The 24,682-nt window shown below is 37.7% G+C and overlaps 2 protein-coding genes across 2 annotated transcripts in view; one reads left to right on the top strand and one right to left on the bottom strand.

Annotated features, from left to right (window-relative positions):
• Positions 1–9,051, bottom strand: LOC126974321 (uncharacterized). Its single transcript, XM_050821780.1, has 4 exons — positions 8,925–9,051; positions 4,318–4,573; positions 3,163–3,362; positions 1–329 (listed from the first exon to the last, which is right to left on the bottom strand). Exons 1-4 carry the CDS (start codon positions 9,022–9,024, stop codon positions 1–3), a joined length of 885 nt encoding a protein of 294 aa, XP_050677737.1. The 5' UTR covers positions 9,025–9,051.
• Positions 1–24,682, top strand: part of LOC126974412 (uncharacterized) — a 375,370-nt gene that overhangs the window by 153,528 nt on the left and 197,160 nt on the right. The window lies entirely within an intron of this gene.

Below are 24,682 nucleotides of genomic sequence, written 5' to 3'. Positions count from 1 at the left end.
TCAATAATACGATCTTTCAAATGGCTTATTCATAACTATAGGTTCATTCTCGCCAGCGCGAAAATAAAGCACATTGTTCTTCAAGTTTAAGTCATAGCTGGCATCAGGAATTGGAAGGTTCTCTCTCAGGTTCAACTTCTTTTTAAATTCACTTTTTCTCAGTCGCCGTAGCATAAATAATATTACCGTTGCCATGTATATGTTGATGATAAATATGATAATTCCACGAAGCCAGCAAAGCGACGCTACCATTGGATACCACCCCCCAAAGTTGTCGAAATGTTTCAGCTTCATTTCAACACCCCATCCGCTGAGTCTTAAAATCATCCCTGTATATAATTATGTAATTGAACTATGTTTAATATAAACAGATTAAAAATAATTATGAATTAGTGTTTACTTGTCAAAATTCTTTATAACTTACGGCCGTTCCCAATATTCAGCCTATCTCTTACTTGAGATAAAAATCGTAACTATCGTTGAATTTTCTGTCCCAATAAACTTATCGACGGTAACTAACCTTATCCGTACACGCTGTCTGTCAATGGGACGACGTATAGCTTACCAGCGATAGAAGTTTGTATGGAAATTGAAATTCACGCGACCCATTATAAGGCGATAAGAATGACTTATCGGGTATATTTGGACAGCCAGCCAGCCAGTCCAGCGATGTATAAGAGGTCAGTGACTTAGGCCCGTCAAGTATAAAGGCCACAGAAGTACCAAAGTTACCGATGAAGCTGCACCTAAATCTGAGCATGAAAACGCTGTCAAAATCACATGAATTACGCCTTTTAAAATATATTCGGTATGCTTTTATTAAAATCACCGAACCGTTGCTTCTCGCAATCGTTTCAGGTGACCGGGATAGGATGTGATCCTTTTTCACATTCCTTTTCTTTGAGATTATTTCTTTTTCGAAGACCTCTAAAGCCATACTCATTTTCTTCCTACTTGGCGTTCTCTCAAAGTGCAAGTTGATAAGTAACGTTGTCGCACGTACAATTATTGTACTTTAGATCGATCATCTTCGTCTTTCATCATTCGAAAATACTGTCTACAATAAATATCTTCAAATAGCATCAATGTTTTTATAAATACTAAAATAAAGATTTTTGGCAAGGTCCCAATCTAACATACTATTTTAATACTATAAGAAGGCGCCACAATCGATAATTCAACCCAGTTTGGGCAAGGCTGCTATTATATTTTTTAAGCGCTATATTTCACCGGGACACCACGTGGTGTCCGAAAGCTACCAAACTAGACACCACACATACACCAGAGCCATGACGCGTCCGTATTGGTCACGACACCAAAATGTTTCCGCAACCAAACGGATACCAGGTTAGTAACTCTGTAAAGAGATGTATACAGTGGGAGGCTCTTTTGCACAGGATGCCGGCTAGATTATAGGTACCACAACGGCGCCTATTTCTGCTGTTAAGCAGTAATGTGTAAGCATTACTGTGTTTCGGTTTGAAGGGCGCCGTAGCTAGTGAAATTACTGGGCAAATGAGACTTAACATCTTATGTCTCAAGGTGTCGAGTGCAATTGTGGTGCCTCTCAGAATTCTGAGTGGCACTGCATTGTAATGGGCAGGGCGTATCAGTTACCATCAGCTCAACGTCCTGCTCATCTCATTCCTTGTTTTCATAAAAAAAAAATACATTTTGTTGGTAGCAGCGACTGGTTGCGCCACCGTGGTTTGCCTGTTAAATGTAGCCCTAAGAATAAGTAATATATAAAGCATGGCTGGGTTTTCACACGGTTGCTATTATGGTATAAGTCATAGTGAAGTGCTGCCGCGTTTGGCTAGGTTTTTTTTTATAGAAAACACCAGAGGAATTGAGTTGCAAGAGAATGTGGGCGGCGGTGATTACTTAACATCAGGTGAACCGTACGCTGGTTTGTCCTCCTATTCCATAAAAAAAAAGAGGAATCACATGAGCGTTGCCGGCCTTTAAGGAAGGTGTACGCGTTTTTTTTGAAGGTACCCATCTCGTATCGTCCCGGAAACACCGCGCAAGGAAGTTCATTTCACAGCTTTGTGAGCGCACTGTGGAGGACCGCCACACATCCAGATGGTGGGGATGATATCTTAACTTGTGGCGTGTAGTGCGAAGGTGGAATTCGGCAGCAGGAATCAGGTGAAACAGCTCTTCGGAACACTAGGTTGCTATTATGCGTAAAGAATAAGTTATAGTGCAGTATTGCCGCGTTTTGGCAAGGTTGTTATTAAGTTTGTTATTATGCAATAGTCACAGTTAAGAGTTGCCGGCTTGGCTAGGTCTCTATTAAGTAGTATATTGCTATTATGTAAGTATGAGTCATGGTGAAGTTTTGCTGGGTTTAGCTAGGTTGCTATTATACTCTAAAAATAAGTTGTATTGAAGCGTGGCCTCGTTTTCGCAAGGTTCCTGTTACGCTATAAGAATAAGACTTAGAAAAGCGTGGCCGTGTTTGGCAAGGTTGCTGTTATATTGAATAAGATATAGAAAAGAGTGGCCGTGCTTTGGCAAGTTTGCTGTTATACTTAATAAGAAATAGAAAAGAGTGGCCATGTTTGGCAAGGTTGCTGTTATGCTGAATGGGAAATAGAAACGCATGGATGTGTTTGGCAAGGTTGCTGTTATGCTGAATGAGAAATAGAAAAGCATGGATGTGTTTGGCAAGGTTGCTGTTATGCTGAATGAGAAATAGAAAAGCATGGATGTGTTTGGCAAGGTTGCTGTTATGCTGAATGGGAAATAGAAACGCATGGATGTGTTTGGCAAGGTTGCTGTTATGCTGAATGAGAAATAGAAAAGCATGGATGTGTTTGGCAAGGTTGCTGTTATGCTGAATGGGAAATAGAAAAGCGTGGCCGTGTTTTGGCAAGGTTGCTGTTATGCTGAATGGGAAATAGAAACGCATGGATGTGTTTGGCAAGGTTGCTGTTATGCTGAATGAGAAATAGAAAAGCATGGATGTGTTTGGCAAGGTTGCTGTTATGCTGAATGGGAAATAGAAAAGCGTGGCCGTGTTTTGGCAAGGTTGCTATTTTGTATAAAGCTCCTGGCTTAACTAGTTCAATCAAAAAAGGGATCCATAGAAGAGTCGGCTCTCGAAAAGTCATAATTTTCACTTTCTTACATAATAATAACTATAAGCATATATACCTGTCGTCAAACTTTGCTGTACGTGAGCGATGTACACAATAGCCATTGAGATGTCGAACAGAATGACAAACACGGTGACGTAGAAGGTCGCGTTGAGTGTTAACACTAAGATCCGAAGTTTCTTCGCAAATCTAAGTATACGTAGGGCGCACGCAACGATAAGCCATATCACGTGGATAAATATGCTGAGATTTATGTAACTGTGAAAAATAAAATGAGATGAAGAAAATATAAACTGACAGTTTCTTTAACACAAATTTTAGATATGGAGGGTAGAGGAGAATCATCTGTGTATATGAAAAAGTTTCCGTCAAAATGTAGGTATTTAATAAGGGTGGCGCTACAGTAGCATCAGGGTGAATCTTAAAAGACGCGCCAAGTCTATATACATAAAAATGAATTGCTGTTCGTTAGTCTCTGTTAGTCTGTGCCTACATCAGCGCAATTGTGGAAGGATTCTGAACTGTTATTTACTACATAAGCTGGACACTTTTTCGCCTTTTCTCACATATGAGATGATACTCCTTACCTCTACCCTCCTTAATATTTTGTTTACGAAAGTGAAAGAAAAACGAGCGTACGGGTCACCTGATCTTAATTGATCACCGCCTCCCACATTCTCTTGCAACACCAGAGGAACCACAGGAGCGGTGTCAGCCTTTTAGAAAGGTGTACGCGATTTTTGCATTCACTAACATACACGATTTACGTGGACTAATTTAAGTGAATGCAATTCTTAGTCATCAAAAATGATCGCAAGCAGATCAATTGCATAAAATGGGTATTTTTTTAAATATTAACAAAAAAAAAATATGAAAATAAGGAACGAGACGTGCATGACGTTCAACTGATGGTAATTGATACGCCGTGCCCATTACAATGCAGTGCCGTTCAGGATTCTTGAAAAACCCCAAAAATTCTGAGCGGCACTACAACTGCGCTCGTCACCTTGAGTCATAAGATATTAAGTCTCATTTGCCCAGTAATTTCACTCGCTACGGCGCCCTTCGGACCGTAACACAGTAATGCTTACACATTACTGCTTCACGGCAGATATAGGCGCCGTTGCGGTACCCATAATCTAGCCGTCATCCTGTGCAAAGGAGCCTCCAACTGGTAGTAAAATAGTGAAATGAATATAAACTCACAACGTACTTCCTGGTCTTTGAAGACAGTTTGGTAGACACAGTGATAATCGCCGAAGTGTATTTGATAGGCCGCAGGTTCAATCCATGCGTCTCATTACTGAGCTGCAGCGTGGTGATGGAGCTCGACCCTCGCAGGTTGTAGCCGCAGGCCAGAGGATCGTACAAGTACATGATGCGGGCAAGTTTGTCGTAGTCTTCTGTGGAATGCTCTGGTGTCCACACGCAAAAGATGATTGTAGAAGCACCGACAAAGACGAATAAACCTGTAATGCAATGAATTTGTAACCAAAATTTATGAACGATGCGTGGCTCGAACCCGCGAACTCTCGGGTTCCGTCCGAGCGCTCTTTCCAACTGAGCCAACAGTTCGATTACGCATGGGTTAGGTTTAAATAACTTTATTCTCATCCAAATGATTTGAGTTTTCTTTAGTTTTAATTCCGCCAATATTTGCCTTTAAACACTGAAACAGTCTCGTGCCAGACTTTGGCGACTCAACATGTTCTCAGGATGCCTCGTGTAGAGGCGAAACACGTGTCGAATTGTTTAAAGACAAATATTGGCGGCATTAACACTAAAGAAAACTCAAATCATTTGTATAATTATGGATTTCCGCAAAGTAACGCCTACTTCAATAAAATTAACTTCATTCTCATTAAGACCTATTGTCACATGACAAATTAACATTTAAAGTAGGTACTCACAAACAATGATTTTCGTAGGTACAGAATGCAATACAATGTAAAATTTGGTATAGCGTGTTAGCCATAACAACCTGAGAGTTGAACAAAATATACCATAACTAATCCGAAAAGTGAAGGTTATGGCTACATAATAATAATAATATTGACACACTTTTTACACAATATATCTTGCCCCAAGTTAAGCATATATAGCCTGTGTTATGGGTTACAAGACAATGATAATATATTTAATACAATATACTTACTTAAACATACATAAATTCATATAAACATACATAAATACATTTAAACATCCATGACTCGGAAACAAACATTCATATTCATCATATAAATGCTTGCACCTACCAGGATTCGGACCCGGGACCTCTAGCTTAGTAGGTAGGATCGCTAACCACTCGGCTATACAGGTCGTCTATATATAACAAACTGTAATTACGTATGGCTAAGTATTAAAACTTAAAAAAGTAGAATCAAATGCTAGTTTTTATTTTATTTAGTTTCAATTATTAGTAAAGTTTAACAGAACATGTGGCATGTCAACGTCACACATTGTTCGAGACTGGCCGCTCTTTGCGGCTGCAGCGCAGCGGAGATCAATCCTTAATCTAAAATCTTAACCTTTCAACTACATGTTATCAAGGCTAACAAAACGTTCAATACATTTTAGCCTGATAGTTTCAACAGATCCTGAATAAAACTGAAGCTAAAATGTAGCCCATGTCCTTTCTCTAGCTCTAGTCTATCGCTGTATAAAATTTCATCAAAATCTGTTCATTATCTCCGGCGTAAAAGCGTAATAATCAATCTCAAAGAACACATTTATAGTATTAGTAGGGATTTATACAGTTTTCTTCATATTCTTATACTTACATTGCAAAATAATTACATCAGATATTAAAACACAATAGCTTTTCTCTTTAGGAAGAAGAGACACGGGCTTTGTTTCAGGCAAAATAGAACCTCTCAACATAATAACAACTACCACATTTGAACCAGCTGTAACACTCCACTAACGTAAAATATATTTGACAGTTTGCCGACAGTATTAAGAAATACATTACAACTGTCAGTGGTTGTCATGACATTATTAAAAAAATAATCAATGAATCATGATGATATTCATCAAAGAGGATGTAAATACTACGTAATAAGGGGCGGGACTGCCTAAGTAAAAATTGAAATTTAGTTTAGTATGAAACGTGGAGTGAGTAGTCATAAGATGAAATAGTTAATAATATAGGCGACGAACTGACTGGGTAAGTTTGAAAGCGAACACTGTTTTTCATTGTGAACACTTTTGTGCCTGTTTGATATTCGCCATTTTGGCCTGAAGGAATCAACATGTTCTCCCTGGCCTAGAGGCTCGGGCAACCCGTTGAAACTCCTTGGTGCTGGGGATTGGGGTTTGTAATTATCCCCAATAAACGAGGAATTCCTAGTAAGCGCGAGTCATAAGCTCGCGTTGATTACGTCCCTGCCCTTTGTACACACTGCCTGTCGCTACTACCGATTGAATGATTTAGTGAGGTCTTCGGACCGACACGCGGTGGCTTCGCGGCCGTCGGCGTTGCTGGGAAGTTGACCAAACTTGATCATTTAGAGGAAGTAAAAGTCGTAACAACTCGCTATGTCCAACAATCCTTCCGTTTCCTGCGGAAGGATTGTTGGACATAGCGAGAGTCTGTGGGACTAAAACTAGTGATGACGACCTAAGGTAGGCAAACACGATAGAATATGGTGGGAAACTATTTACAGACTGTACTTCATTACGTGATTCCTGAAGTATAAATTACACGGAAAACAACCGAAATTCTTCAAAATGCAAAATACTTCAGACGTTACTCTCGTAGCCACTTGCATGATTCGTCAAAACTAGTTCTCTTTTTTTTTTTTTTATGGAATAGGAGGACAAACGAGCGTACGGGTCACCTGTTGTTAAGTGATCACCGCCGCCCATACTCTCTTGCAACACCAGAGGAATCACAGCAGCGTTGCCGGCCTTTAAGGAAGGTGTACGCGCTTTTTTTGAAGGTACCCATGTCGTATCGTCCCGGAAACACCGCACAAGGAAGTTCATTCCACAGCTTTGTAGTACGTGGAAGAAAGCTCCTTGTAAACCGCACTGTGGAGGACCGCCACACATCCTAACTTGTGGCGTGTCGTGCGAAGGTGGAATTCGGCGGCAGGAATTAGGTGAAACAGCTCTTCGGAACACTCCCCGTGATAAATGCGGTAGAAGACACACAATGAAGCGACGTCTCTACGCAACGCCAAGTGATCCAGCCGTTTACAGAGTACTGGGTCCCCGACAATTCGCGCTGCTCTGCGTTGCACGCGGTCAAATGGATCGAGCTGATACTGGGGTGCGCCAGACCAGAGATGACAGCAATACTCCATATCTGGCCGGGCTTGCGCTTTGTAGAGCGCTAGAATGTGGGCCGGCTTGAAGTATTACCGAGCTATTTACCACGGTGGCCACGGAATTAGCAATCGCTCGAGATTTCGAGACCCAGTATTCCGATACTAGGCGAGGCTTTTAGGGAAGTGTTGTCGAAAAGCGGTGATGCGACAAATGGGGTTTTTTTAGTGGTAAACGCGCAAACTTGAGTCTTCTGGGGGTTAAATTGGACAAGGTTCAATTTACCCCATTCCGCGACCTTCTCAAGAGAGGACTCGATAGAAGACACAAGTTTTTCCCGGCACTGGTCGACGATTTCCCGAGAGAGACGTGCATGGCCCGTGTATACGGCATCACCAGTGCTGTCATCTGCATAGCAATGAATGTTGGAGGTGTCCAACATATCATTGATATGCAGAAGAAACAGCGTAAGAGATAGCACACAGCCTTGGGGCACTCCAGCATTCACGGGCTTCGGGTTCGAGCAATGTCCGTCGACAACGACCTGTATGCTGCGCCCAGTGAGGAAGCTGGAGGTCCACTTGCACAAGCTCTCGGGAAGCCCAAATGATGGAAGTTTAGAGAGGAGCGCCTTATGCCATACACGATCAAAGGCCTGCGCTATATCCAGGCTAACTGCCAGGCCTTCCCTCTTGCTTTCAATAGCCGCAGCCCATCTATGTGTTAGGTATACCAGAAGATCATGTTAGCCATAACAACCTGAGAGTTGAACAAAATATACCATAACTAATCCGAAAAGTGAAGGTTATGGCTACATAATAATAATAATATTGACATACTTTTACACAATATATCTTGCCCCAAGTTAAGCATATATAGCCTGTGTTATGGGTTACAAGACAACGATATATTTAATACAATATACTTACTTAACATACATAAATTCATATAAACATACATAAATACATTTAAACATCCATGACTCGGAAACAAACATTCATATTCATCATATAAATGCTTGCACCTACCAGGATTCGAACCCGGGACTTCTAGCTTAGTAGGTAGGATCGCTAACCACTCGGCTATACATGTCGTCTATATATAACAAACTGTAATTACGTATGGCTAAGTATTAAAACTTAAAAAAGTAGAATCAAATGCTAGTTTTTATTTTATTTAGTTTCAATTATTAGTAAAGTTTAACAGAACATGTGGCATGTCAACGTCACACATTGTTCGAGACTGGCCGCTCTTTGCGGCTGCAGCGCAGCGGAGATCAATCCTTAATCTAAAATCTTAACCTTTCAACTACATGTTATCAAGGCTAACAAAACGTTCAATACATTTTAGCCTGATAGTTTCAACAGATCCTGAATAAAACTGAAGCTAAAATGTAGCATGTCCTTTCTCTAGCTCTAGTCTATCGCTGTATAAAATTTCATCAAAATCTGTTCATTATCTCCGGCGTAAAAGCGTAATAATCAATCTCAAAGAACACATTTATAGTATTAGTAGGGATTTATACAGTTTTCTTCATATTCTTATACTTACATTGCAAAATAATTACATCAGATATTAAAACACAAGAGTTTTTCTCTTTAGGAAGAAGATACACGGGCTTTGTTTCAGGCAAAATAGAACCTCTCAACATAATAACAACTACCACATTTGAACCAGCTGTAACACTGCACTAATGTAAAATATATTTGACAGTTTGTCGACAGTATTAAGAAATACATTACAACTGTCAGTGGTTGTCATGACATTATTAAAAAAATAATCAATGAATCATGATGATATTCATCAAAGAGGATGTAAATACTACGTAATAAGGGGCGGGACTGCCTAAGTAAAAATTGAAATTTAGTTTAGTATGAAACGTGGAGTGAGTAGTCATAAGATGAAATAGTAAATAATATAGGCGACGAACTGACTGGGTAAGTTTGAAAGCGAACACTGTTTTTCATTGTGAACACTTTTGTGCCTGTTTGATATTCGCCATTTTGGCCTGAAGGAATCAACATGTTCTCCCTGGCCTAGAGGCTCGGGCAACCCGTTGAAACTCCTTGGTGCTGGGGATTGGGGTTTGGAATTATCCCCCATAAACGAGGAATTCTTAGTAAGCGCGAGTCATAAGCTCGCGTTGATAACGTCCCTACCCTTTGTACACACCGCCCGTCGCTTCTACCGATTGAATGATTTAGTGAGGTCTTCGGACCGACACGCGGTGGCTTCGCGTCCGTCGGCGTTGCTGGGAAGTTGACCAAACTTGATCATTTAGAGGAAGTAAAAGTCGTAACAACTCGCTATGTCCAACAATCCTTCCGTAGGGGAACCTGCGGAAGGATTGTTGGACATGGATAGTCATCTGACATTTAACAGAGTAGACGTATATCGATAGCTCCTGTATTTAAAATTTTAAATCAACGAACTTACTGCTATAATTACATTAAAAGTGTTAAGTGCTCAAAGTTAACCATTTAAATAGTGTGGTGATCAGTGTTTTTTGATCAAAGTATCTTGAAAAAGTACTAAAATCAGTGTAAAAACTTCACGGTCCAGTGACGAATTTGGTAGCATTAATAAATAAATGTGGGTACCTATGAAATAATCTGCTAATGCTGTCACGCAATATCGCTCAAAACTTAATACGCCTCTATTAATTCGTCGCTATTGTAATACGTTCCGCGGCCGGTTGGTAACTACAACGACTAGCTCAACGCGGAACCTGGTTCGAATCTCGCCGCGCGTTCCACATTTTTTTTTCATCAATATATATTTCCTTGGAAATAATTGTGAACGAAATTTGCAATGGTTGCAACTTGTGAAGCGTGCCAAGCACACATTAGTGTGACGATGAAACGCATAAAATGTATCAATTGTAACCACATATACCACTCTGAATGTGTACGATTTACTGGCGACTCAACATCCGCACGAACGCAGTGGAAGTGCCCTAAATGCGTGGCAAATGAGCGAAAAGGTGGAGATAACAGTAACACACCAGTACGAGTAGAAAAAATAAACAAAACTGCGCGAACTGTAGCCGCCAATTCCGACATCTCAGTGTCTGTATGCGATGTCCCTGCAGCCTCGATAGATAAGGATGCAAACCTAATAATTAATCGTTTGGAAAACATTCTAGACGCCAAGCTGCAGTCGATTAAATATGAAATTGTTGAAGAATTAAAAGCTACTATCTTTACCGAATTAAAAAATGAAATAGCTTCGTTATCTTCCCAAATGTCTCAGTTGCAGACTTCCTATAGTCAACTTCAGGACGAAAACGACCATCTTAAGAGTGACGTACGTACACTGCAGGAACGTATCAGCGTGTCGGAGGATCAACTATTGGAACTGCGTTCACAGTTTTGTAGACAGCAGCAACAGGCGAGAATGAATAACCTGGAAATTGTAGGGTTGCCACAAACCAGTAGTGAATCGCCTGTCGACTTAGTACTGAAAATTGCTGAATACGCTGGCGTGGTGCTGAACCGTGGGGATATTGACTTTGCACATCGCGTCCAGCCTCAGAAAGCCATAGCTGGTAGACCTAAACCCATTGTAGCCAAGCTAGCGGACCGTCTTTTCAAAGATAAAATACTCTCTGGCCTGAAAAACAACAAGGGCATCTGCACCAGAGATATAGGCATCGGTGGAACTGAGAAAAATTTTTTCGTAAACGAGCACCTAACCCCTGAAAACAAACAGTTATTAAAAACAACTAAAAATTTAGCAAAGGAGAAAGCGTACAAGTTTGTTTGGGTTAGGAATTGTCACATTTTTTTAAGAAAAAACGAAGAATCGCCGGCCCTTTACATTCGTCTCGAAAAGGATTTAGCCAAGATAAAGTGACTCTGTGCGTTAAACTATTTTTGAGTTATCTTTTTACAGTTAATTTGGTTATTTGTATTTTCTTGTTGCTCAAGATTACTAGCGTTTTCTGTAAAATTCCACAACATAATAAACTCCTACTTAATCACACTCAATACACTAACACTTACATTCATAAATTAACACATACACACTTTATTATCTCTTACACAAAATATATTTCTTTTTTAACTTGCACCCAACTTCACAAATCAGACATTAAACAATATTGTTACCACACCCATTCTACTTTTAAAAGAAACATCAAAATTATTCCGTTTCGAACATCAAGCAAATGTTACCTTAAGTATCCGTACAATTTAGCTTATCTTAACTTACTTACATTACTGTCCATATTATACATATATAATTTTTCTATATTTTGGTACTTATTGCACACGCAAGGGCGCTAATATAATAGAAATACTATACCAAAATGTGCGTGGCTTACGCACTAAAACAAATGAATTTAGACAAAACATACTTAACCACGATTATGACATAATTTTAATAACAGAATCATGGCTGACTAACGGTATCTATGATAGTGAGATCTGTGACAATAGATATGACATTTTACGTTGTGACCGAAACCAGGGAACATCTACTAAAAAAATGGGAGGGGGAGTCCTACTATGTGCTTCTAAGAAGATGCATGTCCAACATCAACGCGAGTGGGCCTGTCCTGGCGTCGAATCCTTGTGGGCAACTATACCAGCTGAAACTCTCAAAATTTCGGGGAACCGCAACATCCATATCGGATTAGTATATGCACCACCTGACTCACAGTTACCTACAAGACTCGAATCAATCTATTCTCGACTCGCAGAAGTTTTGGCAACCCATCCCAATGACTATTTCATTTTATGTGGCGATTTTAACTTACCAAATGTCACGTGGACTGACTCCGGACCTACACTGCAAAAACGTGGCCCAGTGGAATTGCAAAATGCTTTTGTAAATATTTTAGATATTTGTAACCTCTCTGGTTTGAAACAACAAAACACTATCTCGAACAGTAAGCGAAACACCTTAGATCTATTATTTAGCAACATTGACTTTGAAGTTCACCACTGCCTTACTCTCCTCGTTACAGAAGATGTATATCATCAATGTCTAGAATTTAATCTCTCGAACTCACTAATTCGTAATATTCGTCAAAAACCCGTCAATAGGCCCAATTTCTATAATGGGGACTATATCAAAATTAATGAATTCTTATCACAAATCAATTGGCACGAATTACTAGTAGCTGATTCAATTAATGAAACAATTAAACTTTTTTATTCCATTCTAAACGAAACAATAATTAAATTTATACCAGTTAAAGTTAAACATAAAACTAATTTCCCTGTGTGGTATTCTAAGTCTCTAATTCATATAGTGCAAGAGAAGCTTCAAAAGCATAGACAATGGAAAAAAGATAAAAATCCTCGTGATTACGACGAGTTTGTTATGCTCAGGGCTCGCCAAAAACTCGTACAGAGCAGGTGTTACAAAAACTACACTGAGCGTATGCAATGCTTCATTCGTAAAGATCCTAAACTTCTCTTCTCTTATACTAAATCCCTTAGAAACAGCGAACAAGGATACCCCACTAAGCTTACACTTGGTAATAGTACTTACACAGGTGAAACTTCAGTTTGTAATGGATTCAGTCAATACTTTGAGAGCATCTTTGTAAAACCAGCAAACTCGTACGATGAACCAAGTTCTCTAAACTTGAATCATAATGAAACCATTTGCAAAATTACTATAAGTGTATATGAGGTTCGTAAATTGCTTAAAGCTTTAAAAACTAATAAGGGAGCTGGCAGTGATGGAATCCCACCGATTTTTTAAACAAGTGTGCTAACAATTTAGCCTTACCGCTATCCATAATATTTAATCTCTCCATTAACGTCTTCAGTAGTTTCCCTGATGTGTGGAAAGAAGCACTTATAGTACCGTTACATAAAAGCGGATCAAGAGTCCAAATAGAGAATTACCGGCCCATATCGATTCTGAACGCAATGAGTAAGTTATTCGAAACAGTTGTCTATAGATACATATGCCCCATTATAACTAAATCTATTCCCTACGAGCAGCACGGATTTATGAAGAACCGTTCTACCGTTACAAATTTAGCTGTTTTTACGGATTACGTAGTACAGAGCATGGACGAGAAATATCAAGTGGATGTGATCTACACGGATTTAGAAAAAGCATTTGACCGAGTAGATCACGTAATTCTACTGCAAAAACTAAGCGTACTAGGCGTAAATGGGAGCTTACTTCGGTGGTTTACTTCATACATTAAGAACCGTATGCAGGCAGTTGTGACGGGTAGTGCTAGAAGTAACTTTGCAATAATACCCTCAGGAGTACCACAGGGGTCTATCCTAGGTCCGCTTTTATATAACGCTTACCTATTTGATATTGGAAGTTGCTTCCACCTTGCACAGTATTTAATGTTCGCTGACGACACAAAAATATTTGTCAAAATACGTTCACTTGACGATTGTCATAAACTACAACATGACCTAAATGCACTGACAGAATACTACGCAAGGAACAGAATTATAGTTAATGTTAAAAAGTGCCATCATATTACTCTGACTCGTAAAAAAAATATAATTGAATTTAACTTCAAAATTAATGGCAAATGTATACCCAGAGTGACTGCGGTTAGAGACCTGGGTATCCAAATCGATGCTAAGTTTTCAATGAATGAGCACGTTGATAATGTAGCAAATAGAGCTTTCAAACAACTAGGTTTCATAAAACGAGTGACCCGTTCCTTCAGTAATCTGGAATGTATAAAGGCACTTTACTTTGCGTACGTCCGGAGTATTCTTGAATACGCATGTAATGACTGGACACCCCAATATATTATACATATCGAAAGGCTTGAAACCATAGAAACAGTTTATTAAATACTTAACTTTTAAAGATTTTAAAGTTATGAGGAAGCGTGTTCTCACTATGGTATCGACACACTGGAACAAAGAAGGAATCAAAGTGACATGTTACTTCTGCAAGCAATTTTGAGTGGCTCCATCGACTGCCCTAGTCTACTGTCAGCCTTTTCATTAAACGCTCAATCTTTAAGATCGCGTCACACGCGCCTTTTACATGTTCCCAAACCTAATACAAATTATGCCCAAAATTCCATAATTCCGCGTCTGTCACGAATTTATAATAAACAGTACGCTGAGTTTGACGTATTTCACTTATCAAAAATTAAGTTAAAAACAGAAATAATAAAACATCATCGTAAAAAATAATAATAATAGGTAACGCAACACACACAAACACACACGCACACACACACACCACACACGCATACACACACCACACACGCACACACACACACAGACACGCGCGCGCTATTGTAATCTTTTATTTGTTAGTATATACAGTACATTTTTAAGTCTATTCTGTTAATATATGATTTCTTTTTATAATTTAAAATTTATGTAATCCTTAGTGGCTTTATGTAAAACCTAGGTTAATTTTGTAAAAATAATTGTTGTGTACGCTGTTGATTACTTTAATAAATAAATAAATAAATAAATAGCGAGAGTCTGTGGTACTAAAACTAGTCATGACGACCTAAGCTAAGCAAATACGATAGAATATGTTGGGAAACTATTTACAAAAAAAAATACTGTACTTCATTACGTGATTCCTGAAGTATAAATATCACGGAAAACAACCGAAATTACTCCAAAATGCAAAATACTTCAGAGTATTCTACGTTTCTTTCGTAGCCACTTGAATGATACGTCAAAACTAGTTCTCTGGACGCTCGCGAGTGGCGGGCGCTTCAAATAGGCACAAATAATTGTACAGCCGTCATTTGTCAATCTATCAATGACTGGCCGTCATAATAAGAAACTCTGACCTGTTTTAATCTCAGATATGTGGTTTATCATAGATCATCAAAGATCATAACTTCGAAAACTAGCGTATACACTACCTGACAGCCCGATAACGCACGACCAATTGTCAATGTGTGCGTTAGCTAGTGGCTTAATATTTAAAATACTAATGTGCTAATTCCAAGCGGGGCTGACTGTTTATGACTTGTCAATCAAAATTGGTTACAGCAACAAAATATTCGCTTAGCTTTTCCATCTTGCTGTATCTTGCTTGGATATGTTCTTCTTTCCCACGCTTTGAAGAGTGCTGTAGCGTTACTTTTTTTCGACCATTTAAACATAAATATAATTGTGGTCATCTAACATCATTTATACTTCTAGATCGACTGTGACAGCTGCTGTGAAAACGCCGAAAAATTGATGTTAACATTTAACCTCTATTTTTGTAGTACACATTTAACCTCTATTTTGTAGTACACTAACACAATGTGACATACAAATCGGGAGTGTAAGACATAGCTTGTCACACACACTAAGGTAATAAACCTGGCCTGTTTTCATCGGTTGTCTAGCAGCAAGAAGCTCTATCTAGACGTTTAAATTATCTATGGTTTAATTCTCTAGTTGGTACAAATTCTCTTTCCGTTTTAAGGCCGTTACTTTTAAACTTGTATATATTTGATCGCAGCTCTTACATTTCAAAAACAATCTTACCTACAAGATAGTCAAAATAATTTATTAAATATTTGAGTACTTTCGTGTTTAACAAAGCGAACGCGCGTTTCAAGCCAAGCGTGAATAATATTTCTAAAGGCAAAGGCGCGCGAAGTAACGCTCGCCAATAAAGGAATACAAAATAAGTTATGTGAAATCTACTGCGAGTCGAACACATAAGTTGACGCTCTTTGTACTCCGGACATCATTTCCAATCTGTTCTGAAAATTTTCTCAATCGTTTTATTAGGTCCCGAATAGTGAATTGTTTGCTTTGGAGCACCATTGTTTGAGGTTTGATGGAAATATTTCGATGTGAATATTTCCACATCAAAATATTTCCATTTTCCGTGATCAAATTTTATAGTTCATCAAAATTCAACAACATACCTTTGTAGTGAGGGCTATGCTAATATATATATATATGCTAAGATAGTTATGCACTTTTTAATCTGGGTTAAACATACATATTTATTATAATATAATTAGACAGGAAGGAAATTTAAATATTTAATTTTAATAATTAAATTGAACAATTTATCAATTCCATAGAATAATCAGCTCAATGGAAAATGCACTAGAAGAGAAGAAAGATTGTAGATATAACACAGTATTTTTAGATTTCGCGCAAGCTTTCGATAAAGTGTGACATGAAGGATTTATGCATAAACTAAGAAACAAGATTCCTAAGCAGTTTGCAGATATTATCAAATCATATATCACTCACAGAGTATTTCGAGTCAGAAAAGATGATGCATTCTCTGAATTAAGAGAAATAAAAGATAGAGTATCACAAGGAAGTGTCCTAGGTCCGTTCCTTTAGTTATTATATTAAACCTGTGATATTTCAGAGCTAGAAAACAACACCTTTGGAACTTTGCAGGTGACATTACGACGGGAAGGGCAATAGGGCATAGGCAAGAAGAAGCTGTGTGTAAAGTATAATTAGCCATAATCATCATCATCATATGATTGGACAAGAAAGTGGCGAATCAGGCTTAGTGAGTAAAATATAATTAAAACTAAAAGATTAAGCTATCAGCCGGCCTACATTAACAGCCACGTAATGAGCCACCCTATGAGAAAACAGTCAAGTACCTCGGCATGACATTAGACGCACAGCTTCACTAGAAAGCTCATGTCAAAACGAAAGGAAAGGAGTTAGAATTACGCTAAACTAAAGCTGGCAGTGTAATTCTTTAAAGTATTTACAGTTGATAACCTGCTCAATCCCAATAAATGCATATCAGGAAATACACTAGAGAAGTCACTCTTTCAAATCTAAACAATTAGTTATAACATATTAATGTAGATCCTGAAGACGGAGCCACAACGTGAGAGTTGAACAAGATATAATAAAATTTACGATCCATGCGTACTCGAATGGTTGGCTCAGCTGGAGACAGCGCTCGGATGGAAACCGAAAAATGGAGAAGAGGATGCGGGTTCGAGTCCCGCATCATCCATAAATTTTGGTTACATATTTAATTGAATTGACACCTTACAAACTAGCTAACACATTTATATATCACTTAAATAAATCAATCAATAAATCCCAAGAAAAATCCAGATCCTTTTTATTCAGTTTGCGGGACACAAACCCAAGGTGTATGTTTCACTAGTTTGCTTATTTTTTTATTAATAAAGATGTGAGGGTAATGTTAATCGCAGATTTGACGAAAATAAATTTATTGATTATAAGCCAACAGTGCCGAAAGTTTAATTAATTCATGTTTCCGACATGATATTATAATGAACACAGGATGTTATTAATATTGGCATAATGTAAGCTCGTTACCTCGTGTTTGCAAATTGCAAATTATATTTTCATTTTAGATGTTTGGCATAATATAATTATACCGCGTGGATTTTAACTGATTTAAAATTTAATAACAGCATTAGAAAGTCTAAGATTTCAAGTGCAAAGTACTCACATCGAACAAGTTTCAGAGTCCAGAAGGTTTCAAGATAAAAGGGAAGATTTGGATGAGTAGCTGCTAAACCTGGCGTGTAAAACTATAATATACATCAAAGATAATTATATGTAGCTGCGTGCCTGAAGACATACTCTTACTAGAAAATGTTGTCCATCTGGACATGACCATCTGGATGTGTGGCGGTCCTCCACAGTGCTACAAAGCTGTGGAATGAACTTCCTTGTGCGGTCCTCGGTGTTTCCGGGACGATACGACATGGGTACCTTCAAAAAAAGCGCGTACACCTTCCTTAAAGGCCGGCAAAGCTCCTGTAATTCCTCTGGTGTTGCAAGAGATTGTGGGTGGCGGTGATCACTTAACAACAGGTGACCCATACGCTCGTTTGTCCTCCTATTCCATAAAAAAAATCTGCCGATTGAAATTATTTTTACTTTAAACGTTGAGGTGATTCACCTCAACTCAAAACATGGTACTAGACAGTAGTTCTCAAGTTGTGTTATAAAAAGTTTTTATTTATAAGTCGATAAAACTGTTGAAAAGAACCAAATGGTGTTTCAAGGCGTGACCCAGTAGATATAAACCTGTTAAAACCCCTAGCTTAGAGGTTTCATACCATAAGGTAACTTTTTTATGAAAGAGGAAGATAAACGAGCATACATATAGGTTACCTGGTGGTATAAGTGACCACTTCGGCATATTAATACTCTCTTCTCCCCAGAACAATCACAAGAGCGTTACCGACCGTCGAATAAAGGTACATAAGTGGATTTGAAAAAGAACACATAGGGTACGTGCGGCGTTGAGAACTGGAGGCACCGTGGTGACAGTTAACGGTTTTACCTTTTGGGCAAAGAGAATTTAAACACTACGTTCACTATTGGGTCTCTTCCGCTTAGGCAAAACTAAATGTTTTCTGTTTATTAGCTGACCCGACCGACGTTGTTCTGTACATAATAAATAACATACTGTTTTTTTATGAATGTGTCAATAATATTTCGTAACATCAAGAATTATTTCATGAAATATGCTCCCTGTTGTTATAATAAAATTGTTTCACAGCAGAACTGTCAAACCGTGCGTCAATCATTGCTCTCATAGAAAATATGTCCATCCAAAACAAATATTGGAAATAAACACAATTATTGGTCCCAATTCGAAATAAAAACAATCCTATGTCTTAAGTTGGACTAAACTGCACTCCATGAATTAATCTACATTAAAATCCGTTCATTAGTTTAGGAGTTCACTGGAAACAATCATCGGGACACTGGATTTATGTATCATATTAAGATGATAAAAATGACAATGAGACGAGGAAAAGCTACGCGCTTTGGTAAGTGATACAAAATGCTCACTACAATGCAGTAGATACTGCTAAGGATTCTTGAAACCATAAAATTATGAGTATCGGGATGATGTTAATTCCATTTACCTCAGTAATTTCACTCACTATATTCCTGGACACATCGAATACTCGCTGCAATTACGCACTCGAAGCGAGAACTCGTTGTGTGTGACAGGCAGACATATTAACTTTATTGAATTTGTCGTGATTTGAACTGAGCATGTTTAATTTGATTCTCTGTACTTTGAACTTCGGCACTAACAAGGCCCGTACTTCTTCGGTATAACTAACTCCCTGTGTGTGATCGTAGCTTCAGGCACCTTTCATACTGAATCATGACAGATGCAGGAGGTGGCAGATATAAAATAAAAGGCCATCCATTACTTTCCTCAATATGCTCAGTGAAATTTTCTTCATTTTATATTCAGTTTTATCAACAAAAGTCGTCTTAGTATTTTTTGATGTGGATCTGTATTCAATGTTAGCCTTGAAATAGAAATATAAACCTTGAAAGCATTGGCTCAAGATCTACTTTACAAAATTCTTTGTTTTTGAAATTATTGCATGTGCAAAGCTAATACCTCCGAGAATTCCGGCAAATTTTATGACACCTAGACGCTACCTAGACGATTTAATGGTTTTTGCTACTTTTGTAAAGCTTTTAAGTCCTGTGTTAGGATTGTTAACTTGACTAGACTAGTAAGACTTGTTAAACCTTGTTAATCAGTACGTAATTATGGTCGTAATATTATCTTGAAACACCTTTCAAGTTAAAAGAGCATTAAAACAGTACCCGCACTTAATTGAACCACACTTAGTAGTAGACACCCCATATATACCTTATGGGTGCGCTTAATTCACACCAAAAAATATTGAGTTAAGCCTTTCTTTATGGGACGAGACGAGCAGGATGTTCAGCTGATGAAAATTGATGCGTCTTGCCCATAACAACGCAGTGCCGCTCAGGATTCTTGAAAAACCCAAAAATTCTGAGTGGTCTACAATTGCACTCGTCACCTTGAGACATAAGATGTTAAGTCTCATTTGCCCAGTAATTTCACTAGTTACAGCGCCCTTCAGACCGTAATACAGTAATGTTTACACATTACTGCTTCACGGCAGAAATGGGCGCCGTTGTGGTACCCATAAACTAGCCGGCATCCTGTGCAAAGGAGCCTCCCACTGGTAGTAGTAGCCTGTGTACCAATTCCATACATGCAGGGGCTGAGGGTCGAATTTTTATTATTGACCAAGGAAGAATGGCTTTTTGAAAGGCACATAATGCGCAGAATTCGCAGAGATTCAAACACTTCTTCTACTGGCATGAACCACCAGAGATGAGAGTAAAACTGTAAATGCTTCCAGACAGACTACCTCTATTGGTGATACATAGTTTATTAATAAAATTTATTGAATTAGGCGTTACTTTGCGGAAATCCATAATTATACTATCTATATGTAGAGTCTCGTGCCAGATTTTGGCGAGACAACACGTCCTGAGGATGCCTCGTGTAGAGGCGAAACACGTGTCGAATTGTTTTAAAGACAAATATTGGCGGAATTAACACTAAAGAAAACTTAAATAATTTGTATATTAATAGCTAATTTGGTCTTACTTTACGAGTGCGGCTTACAAGGATTTTTTTTCCATACTATCAATGGTGGAAATGGTTTCCTTGTGTGGTGCTCCAAGCTGATGTGACGAGGGCACCTACAAAATAAGCGCGTACAACCTTGTCAGCACTATCCTTAGCTCGTTTATCCTCCTACTCCGTAACATGGCGTAATTAAGTAATGGATTCGTTTTGAATTTTCTGATCTATAATATATTATACTAGCCGATGCCCGCGACTTCATCCGCGTAGATAAAGGGTTTATAAAAATAATAAGGAAGTTTAGAATTGAAGATTATCTCATGTCCTATTCCAGTTCCGGTTCCCGTTTTCGCTCCCGTTTCCAACATATTATATGAATCTTATTTCGAGGAAGATTGCTATGGAAAATCAAACTTACTATGCGTATATATAGCTCATCGACTTGAATTTAAATATTTCGTTAATCCCTCGGGAACCATGGATTTTTCCGGGATAAAATATCTATACCTATGTCATTTCCCAAGCTCACGCCTATCGCTGAACCAAATTTCATCAAAATAGGTTCAGTAGCTCCGGCGTTAAAGCGTAACAAACAAACTTATAATATTAGTATAGATATACTATAATATGTGGTTTTCAAGATTGTTTCTGCGACGAACAACCAAACTATGGAAAGAGTTTTCTAATGCGGTGTTATCAGGATGATACGTCAAGATTGTTTGATCCTGCTGATTAAGTAATTATCTGCATTTGTAAGGTATCTCTAATCTAATAGTTGTTCCTTGTAGTAACATAATATTGTTCTAGCCTAGACAAAGTTTCGGATTTCGTATAACCAGGATAAGAACTTCTATTCAATATCAAGTGTAGTTAATTTATAGTTATAATCGTAACTTTATAATATAACTAGCTGACCCGACAGACGTTGTTCTGTACATAATAAATAAAATACTGATTTTTTTATGAATTTGTCAATAATATTCTCGATATACTCGAAACAAGCATAAACTCGCAATTCCATCTACTAGGCTCCGTAAAATCGCTAAATCTTTTAAAGTGGATTGTGTTATATTTTATAATAAACTCCCAAATGATATTAAAATATTACCTATTAAAAAATTTAAATGTATCGTAAAAAATAAATTAACATCTAAGGCCTATTATAATGTGAAAGATTATTTGAATGATAAAGATAGTTAGAATTAATGTTCTAAATTTTGTTAATGAATATTGTTATACTCATTTGAATGCTATTGTAACTCTTGTACTTCATCTTGACTTGCACTAAATAACTTATAAAGTTTTGCAGTGAATAAAGATTTTTTTGACTGTGACTTTGATATTTTATAACATCAAGAACTATTTCGTAAATTGTGCTTCCTGTTGTTAAAATGAAATTGTTTCACAGCAGAACTGCCAAACCGTGTGTCAATAAATTCTCTCATAGAAAATATGTCCATACAAAACAAATATTGGGATTAAAAATATAATTATGGGTCTCAAATCGAAATAAAAACTATCCTATCTCTCAAGTTGGACTAAACTGCACTCCATCCCTATTGAAATGGTTTAGGAGTCCATATATATATTATAGTCCGTTATATATATTACGATAAATACGTATCGACCGATAATCACGGAAATTGTAGATATATTGTCAGGGATAAAGAAAAGGTCACATTTAATTAAGAAAAATAAAATCTTTCTGAGTGCCAAAATATTAGGCTAGGCTGGGCCGGTTTGCGTCATATTAGCTGTTATAGTTACGGTTTAAGTCAGATGTAACGTTAACTGTAACACTGACTTTATCATGAACTGCGGATTGTGTTGCACCATCGTATTCCTTGGCAAAGTGCTTGTTTTTGACTTTCAATAAGTGATATATCAGTCAGACTATAACCAGTTGATCAATAACCAACAAGAAATGAGCATAACGCCTTTTACCCCATAGTTAACTCATCCGAATTCTTATTACCGAATCTGAATCCGAACCACTATCGGCCATTCCCAATATTCAGTCTATCTCTTACTTGAGATAAAATAATAAACTTATCGACGGTATTTCACCTTATCCGTACACGCTGTCTGTCAATGGGACAAAGTATAGCTTACCAGCGATATAAAGTTTAAATGGAAATTGCAATTCACGCGTCCCAATATAAGGCGATAAGAATGACTTATCGGGTATATTGGGACAGCTTCAGATTATTGACAGCTAATTACTGACAGTAGAAGTTAGTATATTGGGAACGGCCGTAAGTAACATGACAACTCGTAAGTATTCGACATTTATAATTACTTCACATTTAACAACAATTACAGAGAACTTCGAAATTTCCTTTCATTTCATGTGTCTTTTAGTGTTGAAATTTTCAACGCAACCGTTTATGGTAATTTTTATTCATGTGTTAATTTGTTCGTTTTTGACTTTCACTAAGATGAACAATGATCGGAGATTTCATTATTTGAATAGAGCGTTTGTTAAACTTGACTTCTAGGACTAAAATAAAAGATGTGGTGTCGTGGGACACCAGGTAGGAACGAAGTTCCTTCCGCTAATGTAGAATCGAAACAATTTGTAAAAAAAAATCGTGTTCAATTTTATGTAGGTTTTCTTGATATTTCTCTTAAATTTTGTAGATTAGTTTTTATTTAAGTACAGGAAAGTATTTAGGAAATTCAGTATTTTAGGAAATAATAAATTACGTAAAATAAAAAAAAATCGTAATCCAAATTATCAATTAAAATAACAAAATATGTCTCTTTATTTTTGTTTGACAACATATTACATAGAAATAGAAATAATTACAAAAAAGGAGAAAGAGAAAGGTATTATACACTAATCGCTTGTGTATACGGTATCGCGCCTGCGCGCGCACGTCTCATTTAACCGTTTTATTCCACGCACTTTTTCTTACGGTTTTACTATCACATTTTTTTCAGTTCGGTCCCGCAGCAAAATCCCTATCTCCTCCAAACCTGCCGTATGGAACTTCGTTCCAATAATGATGTGCTAAAATTGAATAAATGTTATCATCATAGGAACCTGAAGATTTAATCTAATATTTTGCTTATATGGCATAAATAGCAATGATAAACACTTAGATTAAGGATTGGTCTCCGCTGCGCTCCAACTAGATACCACAGGCGTAGTCGCAAAGTGCGGCAACTAATACTAAGCCCAAGTGGGAATACCCGAGCCAGTCTCGAACAATGTGTGACGTTGACGTGCCCCATGTTCTGTTAAACATTGCTAATAATTGAAACTAAAACGCTGGGTTGCCAAGTAAAAACATGTTGTAAAACACATAAATTACTACCCGGGGCGAATAAGGAACAAAAAGTGGGGCGAAACAAGAATAAAATATTAAATTATTCATTTTTATTATTTTCGGGACGAAACAGGAATAAAATCTGGGGCGAAACAAGAATTTTTTGTCTGGGAAGAAACTTTGCGGGACGAAACAGGAACAAATCAAAATAATACTACAAGAAATAAAAATGGGGCGGGGACTTTTATTTTAATTGTATCATTATGTCTTCGTCATCTTTTTACAGGTTTTTTAAAATAAAATTAGTAAATGTTTGAATACTCTCGTTTTGAAAGTTTAAACAATTTGTTATTTTTTCAAAATGAAAATCCTCACTTCTGGGTTTAATTACACAAATTAAATTTGAAAGCAAAATTTATGAATGATGCGGGACTCGAACCCGCAACTTCTCGCGTTCCGTTCGAGGGCTCTTCCATTGAGCCAACCGTTCGAGTGATATATCGTTAATAAATCCTGTATGTCTTGTTCAACTGTCAGGTTGTGGCTTCATCTACAGGATCTACAGTCGATACATACTTGCATATTAGGAAGTTGAATTACGGCCGTTCCCAATATTCAGTTTCCAATATTCTTACTTGAGATAAAAATCTTGACTATCGTTGACTTTTCTGTCTCAATAAACTTATCGACGGTTACTCGCCTTATCCGTAC

Source organism: Leptidea sinapis, chromosome 32 (genome assembly GCF_905404315.1).
Source record: "Leptidea sinapis chromosome 32, ilLepSina1.1, whole genome shotgun sequence".
NCBI classification, from domain to species: Eukaryota; Metazoa; Arthropoda; class Insecta; order Lepidoptera; family Pieridae; genus Leptidea; species Leptidea sinapis.
This window is presented reverse-complemented; position numbering and strand designations above follow the sequence as displayed.